Here is a 17,147-nt window from a genome sequence, read left to right as displayed (position 1 = left end):
GCAGTTAAATTAGCTCGCTCACATGATTGCACGAGGAATCATGGGACTAAAATCAGTTTAAATGTTTGTTTTTCAAAAAGTAATCTTTGCTAATAGTGTGCTGGATTCTTATTCACATGTTTTTGTAGAGACATGAACATTTTCTTTGACCCCCAGGACTCTTCTGCAGCATACATACATCACAGTTCCATCCAACATAAACTCAGCCTGCATAGATTTATTGCTTTTTAATGATTTCCTGTCTACTGAATACTTTTAGAATAAAACATGAACACATAAATTAATCAAAGCATTTACAAAAATCATTTAATCAGTCATTTTCTCTACAGGTTTTGAACATGAACTTCTGAACATGATTAAATGTACAGTACATAAATACAGTAACAGACATTCCTAAAAAGGTATATTTAAATAAAGACTTTATTCCAACATAATCGTATATTTTCTTTTTTAGATAATCTGTTGTTTATTATTTAACACAGTAAAATTGTATTTGCAATCCTTAAAACAGGAACAAATCGAGCTGAGCGGCAAAGTGGAGCGAAAAAATGTAAATTTTGTGTATTTTTCTACACCATTTCACTACTTTATGCTTCTACTGTCTACAGATTTACATCACGCAGACCCAGTGAATCCCTCTGTGCTCTCTGTGTCAGGCACCTTTAGGAGCAACTAGCTGCTCAAAATGCCACTGCTGTCTGGGGTGATGGTTGCAGGGGCGCAGGAAGAGACCTCCTGTGTGGGTGCTGACGTCTTTCGGGCTGCTTTGTGGGAGCGCTCCTTCTTTCACAGCCTCCAGACACAGCTGGGACTGCTGGTGGACGAGCTGGCCGCTCAGCTGAGGCATAAAATAGTAACACTGAGTCAGCCAAACTCCCAACATGTCAACATACACATAAAAGTTTCATCACCGCCTTGCCTTTATGAACTTCCACCGGAGTCTGCTGATGGTCGGTCGCTGCCTGGGGCACGGAGACAAGACCACCCTCTCCCCTCTGGCATCAAAGCACAGAGCCCCCATGGCACCCCAGCGCACCTCCAGCTCAGAGTTTAGATCACAGTGCTGCGATGGCAAGAGAAATCGTCTGTGCCACTGTGTGTAATCATACATTAACTTTCACGACTGTTGTCATTGTTACCTGGCTGCCCGTCCCGGTGCACGGTGCGATGTTCATGGCCCCGTCCTGCAGGTCCGGCCCTCGGGGGGAGTCAGCACAGCTGCCAGTGCCGACGTTGTACAGCTTCAAACAGGACCGAATGGAACGTGTCAGTCTGTTGTGCCAACAGTGGGCAACGAAAGTCATTTTAGTGTGCACGAGTGTTTTCTACCTCGCCCGACAGTGCAGGTCTGTCCTGAGGGATGTAAAGCTGCGGATAAACAGTCGTCAGGTACCAGTGGAAGTTCCTACAGCCAAGACCCCTCTTGAGCCGCAGACGCTCTGTGATGTTCGGACTCTCAGACTTCATGAAAGAAAGAACAATTAAACCAACATTATGTAACATTTTTACCTTAAAATAAAACACTTTTGATAGTACAGTTTCTTTGTAATGGGGTGACTGGTGACCTTTGTGCAGGCAGGTGTTTCAGATTTTGACTGCTGTCACTGTCTGTGCTGATGCTGTGGCCGTGAGCTGCTGCATTTAAGTTGTTTTCATTTTGTTTGCAAAGGAGAAACATTTGTTTGAACGTCATAAAGAACATGTGTAATGGACAATAAATGGACTGAGTGTTCAAGGAAGAGGCTCGAAGCATCGATCATTGAGTAAGGAAGTATCAGCGCGTCAAGTAAGGCGTCTGAGCGGACGCACCTCAGTAGCTTACAGCGCTGGCGTCGCTCCTACAGACGTAATGGCGTCAGCATCTACATTACATCTGACAAACCGTTACAGAGCAGTCTGGACAGAGTCAGCTAACATGGCCGCCAGCTGCACTGTAAACTGTGATTAGTAGCTGACGCCAGCTACAGTTGGCAGCAGTTCTAACATATTGTACTATAAATGTATATTTTTTGATGAGTGTTATTATAAAGTGTCATATTTACTCCCCAACCAATAATTTGACGAACTCCCCAAACCAAATGCACACACCTGTCGGATGAAATGGGCGAGCGTGTCTCTCCTGTAGAAGATCTTCCTGTACGCGTCCATCCAGGTGTCAGCGATCCGGATCTTGTTCCTCTGAAGCAGATCCTGGTCTGGGAACTGGTAGGGCGGGTGGTGGTGATCCAGGTGGGCCACACGGGAGCAGGGAACCACTTCCATGGAACCCCCGCATGACCACACCTAGGTTACAGGAAAGCTTTATCAAACTCTGTTTTAGATAATCTCATACATGCACATGACGTGTCTTATCATCTGCTGCGTGTTGACCATCAAACTTTAATCTTTGCAAAACATGGTAACAAATCAAGTTACATTTGAATGGTCATCCCAGGGAAACAGGTGCTCAGGCAACATTTTCCTCTCATGCTTGTGCATTTGTCAGCTGGCCCAGACATTCCCAGACCGCTATTCAACCTGAGATGTCCATGTGCAAAAGGCATCATGTCCCAGCGCAGCATTCCTGAGGCCCTGACAGAAGGCGACCGAATCACTGAGCCGCAGCATTGTTAAAAACAGCTTATGTGACTTAAGATGAAAACAAAAGCAATCTGTCATGTCTCCGTCCCCTGTGAGAGAGGGGATGATGGAAAGGATTTGGATGGCGAGTTGATAATTGAAATAAAATGTTTGCTTCACCCTGATGGACAGCTCGATTTGCTCCTCCCCCCACAGCAGCATGCCCGGGTCGTAGGCTCCCACACTCTGGAAGAAGTGTCTGTCCACGGCCAAGACTCCGCCTCCTAACACCGGGCTCCTGTTAACGGACGCAACGGCAGAACTTCAACACCGGAACGAGTCCTCATGTTGGTGGGTTACACACTGAGTATTACAGCCACAGTGAGGACAAATGGATCCCAGCCCAGAGCAGCGGTTCTGAACCTGTTCTGCATTAAAACTAATCAAAGTTGACTCACAGAATCCTCGTCAGAGGTTTTAGATTTTCATGAGCAAACGGAACAAACTGAATAATCTCTTAACTCTCTTTGTTTTCATGATGAACTGAATAAACAAACCGACTTTAAAGGACGACAAAGTTTCATCCTGCTTTACTTTGTCATTTCAGCCACTAGCTGATGCTAATAGCAACGTTTTTGTTGTTGTTCTTGTGTTTGTATTCTTTTGTTCCAGGGACCTTTTCCTTAAAGAGAAGAACCAGTGTCGAGGTATTTCAGCTCTTCATTATTAATCCTACAAATGTTTGAAACAACCTTTAAAATTACTTTAAGAACCACGAAAAAAATGTTTGTTATTTTCAGTAAGTGCTTCAGATCCCTGCAGCCTGTCACACAACCTCCAACACAAAGGTGAGAATGTTTCAGGACTTTCACGTTACAAACTGATGACAGCACAAAATCCATGTGACACAACAGAAACACATCAGCTGCTGTCATCATCCTCTGTGTCTGATAGCAAGTGAGGGAGGCAAATATTGTGGGTCCTTAACCTCAAGATAGGAACAGTGTTATATTCATACATCGCTCTCATTTGCTGCAATTTTCCAGATGCAGAATATTCTGAACCAGTAAACGTAAAAATGTAAATACATTTGGTCAGTCTTAAAATCTCACCTCAGAGGTTGAACAGCTGACTCTGGGTCCTTGTCTTGCAGTTGAGGGTTTGATTCCCAGTGGAAGTCCAGTCTCCAGTCGAACACTCCCCTAACTGGCCACTGGGTGGCGTTGTACTGAAAGGTCTGCCAGTCGATCACATCCATGATGGGGGAGACCACTCTTGTCCTGCATGGAGACATCACATCCACCTGAACAGACATCCTCTTATCTCTCATGCAGGACTGAGAAGTGTTGTGAACGACAGAGACGTTCCTGCCGGTCAGAGATTTACAAGAAAAAAGACATTCTGAAATTCACAACCAGCTTCATTTCCGCTTGTTGTTCAGAGGCTGTGTGTGTTTTGGGCTCCTGTCACAGCGGCTGAACATCCTGTCCCCTGCTGGAGTCACTTCTGCTTCACATGTGTTATGTGAAATCTTCCCACCAAGAGGCCAAGTGTGATGTGATGCTCAGAGGAGATGGAATGAAGAGATTAAAGAGGGGAAGAAAGAGAGCGAGAAATGGGAGAGGGGTCAAACATGTGGCTGAGAGAGTTCAGTGGCTGCAGATTCCAGGTCTGAGAGTTCAGCCTAATTACCTAGTCTAATTAGAGGCACGCTGCAGGCGGCCTGAGACACAAGACGAGAGCCAAATCATGAGAGCTGAGCTTTGGATACACACACAGCACATGTATCCTCCTGCTTTACTAATGAGAGAGGACACCTGATAACTCTGCACCCTCCTTCTTCTCACTTCTCTCAAGTGCTGCTGTCAAACAGCAGAATCAGACAGTCTGGGCTCAACCAGACCGAACTTTATTCTAGATCCTAATTATTCTTCATCACGAAACTCAACAACGACAGCCGCTGCTGTCCGACAGCCGCTGCTGTCCGTCACTTTTGTAGCCGATCACAGTAAACAGTACCTGTCCTGTGCCACCCTCTCCAGCAGAGGTTCCAGCCAGCCTCTCTGGCACTCACAGTGGGAGTCCATGAACACCAGCACCTCCCCTGTGGCTCTGGCAGCACCCAGAGCGCGGCACCCTCCAACTCCAAGGCGCCTGGTGCTGCGAATCAAACGCACCCCGTCCAGATGAGACACATACTCACTCAGCACATTCTTCAGGTGACCTGCGGAGTGAACAGAGGCATCAAGGTCATGCAAAGGTCAGGATGGATGGATGGATGGATGGATGGATGGATGGATGGATGGATGTGGACTCACCGTGCAGGCTCAGGTCGTCCACCAGCAGAACCTCCTGCAGATTCTGTTTGGGTGCCGTATCCAGCACGCTGTGCACGGTGCGCAGGAGCGTGGACCAAGCCTCGTCATGGAAACAGATCACAACACTTGCCGACGGCAGCGACTCGCTGTAGCGCTCCCCCAAACACCTGCAAACAAGTTCACAACTTTATTTAGCACTTTTAAAGTGTCTTAACACCAAAGTTTTCTCGTTCCGGTGCAAAGCTTTTGGTTTCAGTCGTGCGCTTTGGTAACTCACTCCGGGTGGCGCGCCTCCGGCAGCCTGCGGTGCAGTGATATCTTCTCGCTGACCACCTCGTTGAAACCGTACTTCTGCACCGCAGCGATCTCCGACTCCCTCTCTGCACCCTCCAGGTGTAGCAGAACTGCTCTCCCCATCTCCCCGTGCGTCGGCGGCGCAGCGGCGCGGGTGTCCCTGTTTGTTCCGGGCAGAAGCACCTTGTAACTCCCCTTCTTCTGCGGCGGGTTCTTCGTGCCCTGAGTCGATGGCACGAATAAAAGCTGGTCCTCTTGCAGAGATTTTAGCGGGGCAAGATCTGCGCCGAGCTCTAACGCAGGGTCCCGAGAATCCACGATGACCTCCAGGTCCGGCTCACCGGGAAACCGCTGGAGGGGGCGGCGGGGAGGGCCAGGGTTCTGCTGAGTGCGGCTTCGCTCTCGGTTAAAGAGGTCCGAGAACGCCAGAGTCGCCAGAGCGAAGCCGAGGAGCAGCAGCCAGAGGCAGAGCATCCTCCTGCGGGCAGTCGTGGCTCTGCCCCACAGCCTCATGATGAAGAGAGGTCCGGCGCTCAGAAGTGAACCCAGCGCTGCCTCGACTTCCCCATGCTTGAGTTTTAACTCAACTTTGAAGCTTGTGATCCTACAGGGGTTATCCAAGAATTAGAAAGAGAAACAAGTCACCCATCTGTGTTTTGAAGCGCAGCGCTGCCTCCATGGAGCACCAGAGCCCGGACTCTCCAGCAGACCAGGTTCAAGACCAGCCCTCAACCTCTACATGGTGGAGGTGCGCACACGTCGCCCCTCATCCAGCTCATCCCGCGGTCCTAAAGCCCGAGCAGATCTGAGCCCAGAGGGTGCACCTGAGGAGTCCACCTGCTCCTCCACCTGTTCACTGCGGTGACTCTCAACGCGCCCTCGAGTTCAGATGATAACAGGGATTAATACAAGTCTTTTTACGCAGGAAAACTGCTGTGAATGTGGACGGTGTCAGTGTTTTCCAACGTTAAACCACTGGAACGTGTCTGTGTGGAGGTCTGGATGTCTGTGCGAGTCACGTGGTGCAAATATTCCTGTCACGACTCCAGAGAGTTATTACGAGCATTTTCTCATGGAGGTGGCAGTCTGTCCGTCTCCAACACAAGCAGCAGTCAGTTATAAATACGCTCACACTGCAGAGGAATGAGAGCGTGTTTTTATATTTCCTGCAGTTCGTGTGAGAGGCGGCTCGGAGCAGGCGGGCGTCTCCCCGGTGCGTCACACTTCAAAGACGCGCTCTCCGGCCAGCTGGCGGCGGGCCGCGCAGTCCCATGACCGTCTGTCGGTGCCGGGAAGCGGGCGGTCGCAGCGTCGATCTCCACCGGGTTCTGCGAGGAGATCTTGGCAGCCCGGACAGCTGTTTTCGTGTGAATGGAGACAAAGAGTTTGTCAGTAACAGTCTGAGGCCGACTTGACAAGTGGAAAATTGTTTTGTTTTGTCATAAAGTTGTTTTTCCTACCGTATCACACTGGAAATGGATTCTGCACAGCGAGTGGCACCAGAATTAGATTATGAAAAAAGAGCTTTATGAGGGAAAAGTCAGTGGAAAAATGACTAATCATTTCCTGACGCGTTTTCCAAGTGACCTCTGGGTGATGTTCCCTTCAGGGTGAAGTCCAACAGGAGGTCAGGCGGTGCCCAGTTTTTCTCACCACATCAGGAGAAATGAAGAAGTTGTGCGTCAGCCGGCTTCACCAGCACGGTTCTGACTGCAGCCTGTGGAGCTTTGAAGCCAGTTTGGCTGCAGTCAGAAAGCAGCCCCCCCCCCCCCTGTCCGTCCTGGTGGAGGCGGTGGTGACGGTGATGACTGTCTGGCAGCCTTTCTTTTTGAGTGAGTTGGTGGATTAGCAGCTTCTCAGACGCTCACCTCCCCTCTGCTCAGGATGACAGGGCGGCATGTCTGCTGATGGTTCTGATTACAGCACACACAGGAGGGAGGGGGACACCTGGAGAGACAGGTTGGGGAGTTGAAAGCGCAAAGGAGGACTTCAGAGGACAAGATGAGGGTGGGAATGAATCAGAAGGCAGATCAGAGGGAGAGCTGACCTGCTCTGCCTCCTCGGTTCTGCTGGGAATATGTTCATAAGCCTGCAGACTGAGGAGCACAAGACAGTCTGCATGTGTCCTCAGCCTGCGCAGTGAACACTCCCATGTGTTCCCAGCCTGCAGCCAGAACACACAGGGAACTGGAGTCTCAGCTGCCAGCACGCACACACACACACACACACACACACACTGAAGGCCCAGGTTCCAGTCCACATTCTCGGGAATGTTCCTGCATTCCTCCATCGGACTGGAAGCCAGAGCTGTAAATGAGAAGGCACGACAAGTACTCGCATGCATCCTCCACACACACACGCACACACACACACACACGCACACACACACACACACACACACACACACACACACACACACACACACGCACAGAGAGAGAGAGAGAATAACAGTGACTGTTGGCAGCACAATGCATTTCTGGCTTGTTGTTCATCCATTTTGCTGTTGTGCAGCCAGTGATGTCTGGACTCTGTCTGGGCTCGAAGAGAAGACAGAACAGAGATGAAACCATCAGCTGGCTGATTCGTTCAGACGCTGATTGACAGAAAAGTTGTTGTTGTTTCACAGTAACGTGTGAAGAATGAACCGGCTGCAGCTTCTTCACTTCTTCTTTGATTTTAAAGACTCTGGCAGGCTGTGATGGATAGTTTGTGTCAGATTGTGTCTCAGAGATTAGAAGAAGGAGCAACTAATCCAGGAGGTAAACACCAACAACAACAACAGCAACAACAACAGAGTTTTAACACTCAAACAGATAAGAGGTCGATCTAAACTTTACTCAGCAGTTGTTTTACTGTTCACCTGCAGTGTAACGCTTTATAAACTGGTTATTAATCTGATGTTAGATGTAAAGTCGCACCTGATGTCTGTAACATCATGTAAAGGGTCAATAAATATGATGTAAACATTATGTGGATGATATAATTCAGACGCAGCGGGTGTTTAGGAACCTTCACAACATTTAATAAATGGTTTATAAAGCCGTCAAGTGTTTGTTAGCAGTGACATAACTGTTACCTGACCTTTAATCAGCTTCCATTTAATGATGATTAAAGAGAGAGAGAGAGTGTGTGAGTGTGTGTGTGTGTGGGGGGGGGGGCGCACATCCTCCAGCTGCGGAGTGGTGCTGCCCTCTACCGGACGGTGAGCTGCACTGACGCTTTCTCTCCCTGTTTTTCTTTTCTTTCATGACTTTTAGACACGAAGGAAAAGTTCAGGCAGCTCCTGACTACACACCCAAATGTCCTCCAACAGAGGGTGGAGGAGAAGAAGAAGAAGAAGAAGAAGAAGAAGAAGAAGCCTCAAACTTCACATCTGATGATTCATGTCGTGATAACAGTGATCATTAATTAATCTTAATAATCATTAATTAATCATTAATTAAAGACATGTTTTGCTGCAGTCTGACTGACTGAAGTCTGAGAGACTTGGTGATGATCTGATCTCAGAACAGCTGGACTGATCGGACTGTGTTTGATGTTGTGATGAATATGAGAATTTGTTTTTATTTATTAGTGTTTTTAATCCTCGACATCTTCTTACGAGTCTCAGGGCGGATTACAGACTGCAGCCTCTGTGTTATATTCATCCTAGATGCTGATATTTCTGACTCCCTGTGTTTGGATCAGAACTCATCAGCAGGCTCATTAAACTCTTGTGATTTACAGAAACATCTCCTGCACTTTGCTTCACTTTCCAAACTCTCCGTGTGACCGACAGCAGCAGAAGCTTCGTGATCGTCTCTGTCACATGTTGCGCTCAACAAACTCACCGCGCCTGTTTCCTTCTGCTTTTGCGGGTCCAGCTGCTGCGGACCGCACGAGTCACGCAAACAGTGCGGGGCGACTCACCGTGACGCAGCTGGATGAGACAGCTGGAGACAATAACTCGGTCACGCGCTCGTGGACAAAAAGGCGAAAACAAAATAATGTCATTAAATGACGTTTGATGCGAGTGGACCGTTTTATATTTAATCTGCAGTCAGAGAGAGATATCGATCAGATCTTTGATATATTTCCTGTGAGATTCTTTTAGCTCGGAGATTAAAAAAAAAAAAAAATGAAACAATATTTAGTTTTTAAGATTTCAGAATCAGCTCTGAGGGCCGAGCTCTCAAAGAAACAAAAAGTGTGGAGACAGTTCGCATCACCAAACATTATTCACGTTGTCAAAATATGTCCGTAATTATTCCGTTAACAAATAAACATGGATTAATTAGCTGAATCACCTCTGATCAGGCCGGAGGGAGGCGGAGGCGCCGTGCGCACGTCTGCGCGCAAAACATCCCTCATGAGTTTCCTGCGCTCAGGAGACTATAATAAGCGATGAGCTGCGTCTCGTTAGGAAACATCACATGTTCCTGCGCTCAGATTAAATTATTGAACATCAGGACAAGCGAGGGGGGAAAGTTCTGGGAGAGCTGCAGGAGCAGAGGGGACGAGAGGGACGAGCTCCGTCTGAGCAGAGAGAATCTGGATTTTTATTTTTTATCTTCATTTTATTTTTAAAGATTTGTTGAGCATTATTTTTTTTTCTGAAATGGGAGTCCTGCGGTGTGTGTCCGTGCTGGTGTGTGTCTGCTTCGTGTACCAGGCTGAAGGACGCAGAAGTAAGTGGTGCTGATTGAATCTGTTAATGTTCATGACAGGAGACAGAATCTGGGCAGAAAGTGAGACGAGATCTGAGACAGAAACACGAGCAGCCTCATCTCACGTTCAACAGCTGATGTTTGTTTGTGCGCAATAATAAATGTTCAGCTGAAATTATCAGAACAGAAATTATCTCATCTTTGTTTTAAAGAATCGAGCGTGGCGCAGAAGTTATTAAGTGTGAAACAGACTTCTGATGTTCGATATTTGCTCCTGAGTAAGAGCTGATCTGACATCAGCTGTGAGCACTCAGAGTCCCATGAGCTTAATTAAGGCTGGAGATGTCCAGAGAGACCAGATATCAGCTCGAACACACAAACGAAACTGTTCTTATTAGCCACAAAAAAATACAAAATCTTTAATTTGAACCTTAAAACGACAGAATCTGTTTGATGCATCAGCGTGAATCACGAGTCTGAAGCCTCAAACTGCACAGAAACATATTTTATTAAGTCAAAACATCTGATTTTAATTATTATTGTTAATTAAGAAGACTTCTTTAGTTTGAGAAGTCTATGAGCTGATTATCTGCGCAGCTTCTCTGCGCACACACACACACACACACACACACACACACACACACACACACACACACAGAGAGAGACATCCTGATTCTGTATTTGTTTAATCACATTAAATAGATGGAATGTGTTGTTTCCGTCTGTCCTCCATGTTTGACCGCCGAGCTCAAGTCTTAAATTAAGACATTTAAAACAAACAAAGAAAAAAAAAACATCAGCAACAAATAATTTGGAGGAATAAATGAATTCGAGTTAATGATACATGTGTTCGTCTGGAATCAAAATTAAAATCATCTCCTTCACAGAGCAGGTGTGCTTTGTATTAAAGGGTTATTCCAATTATTTTCACACTTTTTCTCTGTGAGTTTGATTTTAAACTGGCATTTAGAGAAAATCTAAAAAACAGAAGTCATCATTCAGGGCTGAATTTCTCTCAAGATGTTATTTTCTTTCCAGATTATACATACAAAATGTAATTAATTTCTCATATGACACTACAAATAATGTTCATGTCATGATAATTAAAAAGTTTTGATAGAAAAGCGTTAAATATTCAATTCAAAGCCAAGATTTAAACCATGTTCACAGACGCTGGATTCTCTCGAGTTTATTAGAAATGTTTACAAAGTAAACTTCACTTACACTTCTAATAAATTCAATTAAATTACCTCAATTATAACGAGGAAGAAATGAAGTTTTTGAAGGTTTTCTAAAAGAAAGATAAGAACTCACAGCTCTTAATATTCACTCAACAAATAAGACTAAAAGTTTCCACCTTCAAAGTAATGTTATGTAGAAATATTCATTTTGTGTGATTTGGCGCCCCTCGCGGTTTCTGAGTGCAACACCAGCGATGTTATCACAGATCTCAGGTCTGTAACAGTCAGATGACAAACAGAACTCGTCTCATCATGATGATGTTACATGTTATTCATTGTATGTTGAATTAAACACGTATGTGACCCGACTGGAGCAGAATGAAGTGATGAGGGCGGAGCGGCTGAGACACAGACGCCATTCAGCCTCTAACAAGACGCTGAACCATCGACGTGGTTTTGATGCTGTAATTTAGTGAAGAAGTTACATAACGTTTCTTTAAAGATGCCTTGAAGCTCTTCCTCTCTCCCTCCAGCAATCAGCGACATGTTCCCTCACAAACATGCAGTGGGGAAATTTCCCTTTCCAATTCCCCCGATCCCGGGCTGGGGCCCCGACACCAACCCGTGGGACGATTACCTCTACCCTCCACTGAACCCAAAGCCCAGAGAGCTCACGCACCACCGAGGTGAGTCGAGTCATCAGTTTTTTCCTCCAAATTCTCCCCGTTTTGTGTTCAGTTTTTCACCCGGAACACGTCTGCAGGTAAACCCAAGGTTCGTCTGACCAGCGACAGTCCGGCCATCAACGGCTCCTGCATCACCTTCACTGCGAAGCTGGAGTACCCGCCGTGCCAGAAGGAGGACGCCAACGGGGATCTTGTATGGGATGAGCACTGCCCGGATGGTATGGAGCTGGAGGCCTCAGGTGCTGCCAAAAAGCCCGGCCAGGCCAAGCACCGAAAAACACCACTGCACCACTTAACACAGATAACTAGTCCGGTCCAGTGACGGGCCACACAGCCCACTTACACTCATGGATTATGGTCCACAGCTGGTCCAGATCTGGTGGCCAGAACACGGGTGCTTGTGACACTTGCCTGGGTTCTGGGCCACAATAAGGCCAGCTGAAGTCCAACAGATGGTAGATATAGCAAGAGCACCAGATCTGGTCCAGCTGGAGGCTTTCAAATATTATTTAGAGTGATACGGAGGTATCGAGTTTGATAACAGATTATGCTTGAATGAATTTCAGGGGACTCTGGGACCTCGGCAGAGGTATGCACTCTACTGAATGTCATTCCAGTGTAAGTGGGCTGGTGGTCTGTCACTCAGCCAAAACATTTTTTTTTGCTTTACAACTTCAAACATCAAACAAAACAAAACTACCAACAGACACGTCCACAAGTGACTTAAAGTTGCAGTAGTTCATTTTCTGGCCACTGGGGGGCAGCACAACAAAGTGTGGCCACAACACCTCCATATTGTCACCTTATAAACTAGACATGGTGAAGTTGATAAATATTTGACCTTTTACACATCCAGCTGGCAAAAATCAACATTAGTATTCATGTGGAAAAAAACAGCTGCTGCTGCTGAAAACTGAAGTGGTGAGACTGATCCAGAACATTTAGCTGAAAGAGGTTGAAATGGTCCTCAGAGCTGAAGCGTCGAGAGCTGTCAATGGTTTTATGAACTCTTACACACAACAAGTAGTTATTTGAGCCATTTTTGATGAAGAATTACAAATGTGTGCAGATTTATTTTACTGTATTTTTTACTCCCTTCTGTTCTGAGCAGCCAACGGACAGCTGCAGTCTGGCTACGTCTACAACTGGACTTCCTGGATTGAAGACTACGGCTTTGGAAAGTGTATGGACATAAAGAAATGCAACGTGTTTCCTGATGGGAAGCCGTTCCCTCAGAGCAACGACTGGAGACGCAAGAGCTACGTCTACGTGTGGCACACGATGGGTGAGAAGATTTTACACATTTTCACACATCCTAAACACAAAATCAAAGTTCTTTAACAGTTTTTCTCTCCGTTCATCTCCTCTGATTGTTCCAGGTCAGTATTATGAGACATGCGACGGTTCCTCCTCCAGTGTGACCATCAACACCACCAACATCCCCCTGGGGGCCGAGGTCATGGAGGTCATGGTGTACAGGAAGCGTGAGCGCAGGAAGTACAGCCCCCTCACCACTGATAACGGTGTCTTCTACGTCACAGGTGGAGTCAAAGTCACGAGCTTGAACAACTTTATCTGTCAGCATGTTTCAGCCCAACAGACAGCAGAAACCTAGAGAATCAATTATTTACGACTCCCCGTCACACACTCTCTCTCTCTCTCAGATAAGATCCCTGTGGCTGTCAACATCTCCCAGAAGGCCGCGGTCAACCAGTCTGACAATGTTTTCTTTCGTGGCGAGGACGTGGTCTTCAAAGTCCAGCTCCATGATCCCAGCGGCTACCTCAAAACCGCCGCCTCCATCGACTACATCTGGGACTTCAGAGATGGCAACCAGCTGGTGACACACCGCGATGTGACCACACACACTTACAGCCGGCTGGGGCGCATGAGTGTGATGCTGGTGGTGGAGGCAGCGTTCCCCATTGAGTGTCCGCCAACGGCTGTCCCCCCGACTCAGAGGAGCTCCACGGCCCCGCCTCCCACAGGTACTGAGACACGGGGACGTGGTGATGTGAAACGATCTGGTACATGCAGGGGTTTTATCTGATTGTAGTCTTTCTACTGTTACAAGGAGAAGACAAATATTAGCTTCCGAGAGATTTTTCTTCTGATTTTTGAAGGACACAGCAGGGGAGGGTGAGGCGAGGGGTGTTCAGCTGGTTACAATCTGCAACTTCACTGCCAGATAAAACCAAATGTCACTGCATGATAAGAGAGAGAGCTTTTATATTTTACTTTTCCTTTCTTTTTGTAATCCTGGTGAACTGACCAGGTGAGTCAGTGAGGATCCAGCATGTAGGATCAAGTGGCATCTAACAGTTGCAACCAACTAAACACTCCTCGATGCAAACCTGAAAAGCCTTCTTGGTTTATGTGTTCATGAAGATGTGATCATGAAAACATCTGGCGTGGTGGCCAAGTGGTAAGGCGTTGGTCTCGTAAACCAAAGATCATGGGTTCAATTCCCATCCATGCCTCGAACTTTAATGTTTATGTGATGCTGAAGATCAGAGGTATGTAAAACAAAGGATACTCATCTCATCATTATACACTGAGTGTAACAGTAGATGTGACTGTCCGGCTCTGACTGTCTCACTGAGGTGTAATATTGTCTCTTGTCTCGTGTCTCGTCCTCCAGAGGTTCCCACTCACGCTGTGACTATCAAGATGGAGACCAAACCGAGTGAGTCCTGCAGCTGGCGGTGATTTAAGTGTGTGTAAGAGACAGACAGAGGAGGTGAATTTACTTGAGCGTCTCACTGCTCGTTCTTGTTTCAGCTACACCCGCCGCCACCCGCCAGCCCCTCCCCTCTTCTACTCCCGTTGCCATGACGTCAGGCCTGCCCACCACGGAGCCCCTTCCCCCGACCGTCGCCAGTGCGAGCCCAACCGCCATGGCCTGGCTCCGCACCAGGCGCCTCAAGACCAACCAGTGCTTCCGCTACGTCCATGGCACCTTTGCGGGCAACATCACCATTATCGGTAGGTGGGAGGCTGAACTCTGGGATCATGACCCAACAGTACCAAACACCGGACCGGTGCCAGGATCCAGGCGTAGGAGCACTTTGGCCTTTTCACCACAAGGGGGCCGAGACAGGAGAAAAGAACTCCAAACTTCTAATGATGTTGTTAAACTCAAATACAAGAGAATTTCTGGTTGAAAACTTTATTTTGATGTTAAGATATTTATTTATTCATTTTTAAACAACAGATTACCTTAAATCTTCTACAAACTGTTCCTATTTCTTTATCGATCTTCAAGTAAACACCACAGAGAATAGAAACAGATGATGTTCCAGAACAGACTTGCAGTCACATGGTCAGCAGGACCAGTGACCTGTCAAAGAAACTGGACATTTGTGTCTTTAGATGAGTTTTACAGTCATTTGTTGCACAAATCAAAATACAAACCAAACCAAATTACAGATTCAGGTTTTTATGTGATGGAAGGATCAAAGTTTCTACCAGAAGTGTTCCTCCTTGTTGGTGTGGTTCAGGTTTTTCCCCATGAAACCGTCTTTTGTGGAATGAAACACACACTCACTGCTCTCCACTCAAAGCATTTGCAAACTTCATCATTTTAACGTAATGAAAAGATGATTACACATTTTAAAACCACCAGCATTCATGTGTTCTCCACAGAGCCCAGCCACACTCTGGAGAGCCGGCCAAACAGTCGCATTGTGGACGTGTCGACTTCCAGAGTGACCAACAACGACATCAGCTTCCGGGTGAAGTGTCTGGGCAAGTGAGTGATTACCATTAATTTATTATCAATCTTTCAATTTGCTTTTTGGATCAAGAACAAAATGTCTGGTGTCACTGGAGGCTTATTCTTATAGCTGAGGTGAAAAACCTTCCAGTCTCCTCACATGTCAAATACTCACTTGGTGCTAGAAGACATGAAACAGGCACTAAAGACAGTACAGGTGAACAGGTTGCATGAATCAGGCTCTGAGTGACACTCTCCACCCCTCATCCTCAGCACCCCCACCTCAGCCTGCACCATCGTGTCGGACGCCAGCTGCACTCAGGTGCGTAACATCATGTGCGATGACGTTCCTCCATCGTCAGAGTGCGAGGTGCATCTCAGGCGAACGTTTGTGGAGCCCGGCACCTACTGCGTCAACATCACCCTGGAGGACTCCAGCAGCATGGCCCTGACCAGCACCACTGTCACCATCAACAAGTCCCAGGATGCACCTGGTTGGTCACACACAGACCTGCGCTCTCATCTCCCACCCAAGTTCACAAACCATTTATTTAACCAAATCCATTCTCCTCAACATGCAGCTTTGTAGAAAGTTGGACGGACTGTTGTTCTGTGTCTCTGTAGTGTCTAAGACGTCTCACGCTGCAGAGGTGGTGCTGTCCTCCACCGCCGTGCTGGTGGCTGTCTTTGCGTTCATCGCCTATCTGGTCTGCAGGTGAGCAGCTGTGACATGTGAGGTTGAACCGTCTTCACTAAACATCTGCGTGTCGCTTCGTGCTGCTCTTTCTTTTCATCGTTATTGTTGTTCACACACTTTGTCCTCTCTCCCAGGAGGTACAAGGTGTACCGACCCATTCGCAGGCCGCTGGTGGAGGACGCCTGCGACCGTGCCGGGGTCAGAGGTCGGATGGTCCGCATGAGGGAGGCGCTGTTCCCCTCCAGCGAGGAGAGCCATCACCTGCTGACTGACCGACGCCCCCTGTAGGCTTCGCTGAGCTACGCCAAAGCATTTCTGCCTGTTAGTAGTGAAATCACCAGAGATACTGATGACTGACATGCAGATCTAATCGTGTAATGAAAAGGCAGCAGGAAGACATTTGTATCTGCTGAGAAGTAAATAATACTGCTATCCTGTTTGTGTCTTTAGGTTAGTTGTTAAAAGAGTGTTGGCTTCAGCAAATGGCTAACGCTGCAGCAGAGTGTGCCAGGCGGCTGAACGAGGCGCTGCTCCCTCGGCTCTCCTTCCACTTGTTCATTATCGGATGAAGTAGTTGCTAGGAGATTAATTATTTTCTGATTTGTGCAGATTTTGAGCTGAGATCTGCTTCTCAGCACTGTGTCTTATACTGTCATAATAATAATCACTAGTTCAGTAAGAAATCCTTGAGATGGTTTTCCACATGATTCTCTCTCAGCTGTTTGAAACACAAAGGATGATTTTAAACTGTCCGACCCAAAAAAGCTAATTCAAGTATTCTAATAAAGGTTGTGAACTAACCGTTCGTCTCCTGAAGACATCACAGTGTGAATTATTTCATCGCCTTTCCTTCAGCAGAAATGACCGACCAATAATTCATTTTTCTGAAAAACTGCAATCTTTCCCTTCACACTTCACCTCTGTAAAGTCAAGTTTTCACGCCACCGAGAGCCGATGACGGCATCTCTCCCTCTGCCCGACCGAGACAGACACAATAAGGAATGCAAATACCGGGAACACCCTGATATCTGAGTGTGGACTGTTCTCACAA

General features: G+C 47.0%; 2 protein-coding genes, 1 long non-coding RNA gene and 1 other non-coding gene across 6 annotated transcripts; 3 read left to right on the top strand and 1 right to left on the bottom strand.

The window, feature by feature from the left end:
- Positions 1–287: 287 nt before the first annotated feature.
- Positions 288–7,894, bottom strand: LOC119015639 (polypeptide N-acetylgalactosaminyltransferase 15-like). 2 transcript variants are annotated; one of them, XM_037091860.1, is made up of 11 exons: positions 6,632–7,894; positions 5,155–6,528; positions 4,878–5,044; positions 4,579–4,783; positions 3,672–3,839; positions 2,740–2,857; positions 2,089–2,202; positions 1,330–1,461; positions 1,140–1,241; positions 920–1,063; positions 288–838 (listed from the first exon to the last, which is right to left on the bottom strand). In XM_037091860.1, exons 2-11 carry the CDS (start codon positions 5,682–5,684, stop codon positions 653–655), a joined length of 1,866 nt encoding a protein of 621 aa, XP_036947755.1. In that variant the 5' UTR covers positions 5,685–6,528; positions 6,632–7,894; the 3' UTR covers positions 288–652. The 2 variants fall into 2 exon arrangements, with proteins under 2 accessions (XP_036947755.1, XP_036947746.1); XM_037091851.1 differs by having other exon boundaries at positions 2,089–2,283; positions 6,632–7,887.
- LOC119016429 lies at positions 2,783–8,896 on the top strand. The gene is made up of 4 exons (XR_005074150.1): positions 2,783–2,910; positions 3,232–3,266; positions 3,360–3,407; positions 8,429–8,896. It is a non-coding gene; the product is annotated as an uncharacterized LOC119016429 (long non-coding RNA).
- Positions 8,897–9,303: 407 nt separating this feature from the next.
- On the top strand, positions 9,304–16,916 carry gpnmb (glycoprotein (transmembrane) nmb). 2 transcript variants are annotated; one of them, XM_037091887.1, is made up of 12 exons: positions 9,304–9,838; positions 11,532–11,684; positions 11,762–11,923; positions 12,796–12,969; positions 13,064–13,225; positions 13,349–13,672; positions 14,326–14,370; positions 14,466–14,669; positions 15,330–15,435; positions 15,673–15,893; positions 16,024–16,114; positions 16,231–16,916. In XM_037091887.1, the coding sequence occupies exons 1-12, from the start codon at positions 9,769–9,771 to the stop codon at positions 16,382–16,384; spliced, it is 1,866 nt and encodes a 621-aa protein (XP_036947782.1). In that variant the 5' UTR covers positions 9,304–9,768; the 3' UTR covers positions 16,385–16,916. The 2 variants fall into 2 exon arrangements, with proteins under 2 accessions (XP_036947782.1, XP_036947790.1); XM_037091895.1 differs by having other exon boundaries at positions 9,306–9,838; positions 11,762–11,902.
- On the top strand, positions 14,093–14,164 carry trnat-cgu. The gene has a single exon. It is a non-coding gene; the product is annotated as a tRNA-Thr (tRNA).
- Positions 16,917–17,147: the final 231 nt, after the last annotated feature.

Source organism: Acanthopagrus latus, chromosome 3 (genome assembly GCF_904848185.1).
Source record: "Acanthopagrus latus isolate v.2019 chromosome 3, fAcaLat1.1, whole genome shotgun sequence".
Taxonomy (NCBI): domain Eukaryota; kingdom Metazoa; phylum Chordata; class Actinopteri; order Spariformes; family Sparidae; genus Acanthopagrus; species Acanthopagrus latus.
This window is presented reverse-complemented; position numbering and strand designations above follow the sequence as displayed.

Coding starts and splice junctions, on each gene's coding strand:
- LOC119015639 (XM_037091851.1), bottom strand. CDS start 5,684: ATGAGGCTGTGGGGCAGAGCCACGACTGCCCGCAGGAGGATGCTCTGC. Junction 3,840..4,578: donor GAGAGGGTGGCACAGGACAG/GTACTGTTTACT, acceptor GTCTCCATGCAG/GACAAGAGTGGTCTCCCCCA. Junction 839..919: donor TCCGGTGGAAGTTCATAAAG/GCAAGGCGGTGA, acceptor TTTATGCCTCAG/CTGAGCGGCCAGCTCGTCCA.
- gpnmb (XM_037091887.1), top strand. CDS start 9,769: ATGGGAGTCCTGCGGTGTGTGTCCGTGCTGGTGTGTGTCTGCTTCGTG. Junction 12,970..13,063: donor CTACGTGTGGCACACGATGG/GTGAGAAGATTT, acceptor TGATTGTTCCAG/GTCAGTATTATGAGACATGC. Junction 16,115..16,230: donor ATCGCCTATCTGGTCTGCAG/GTGAGCAGCTGT, acceptor CCTCTCTCCCAG/GAGGTACAAGGTGTACCGAC.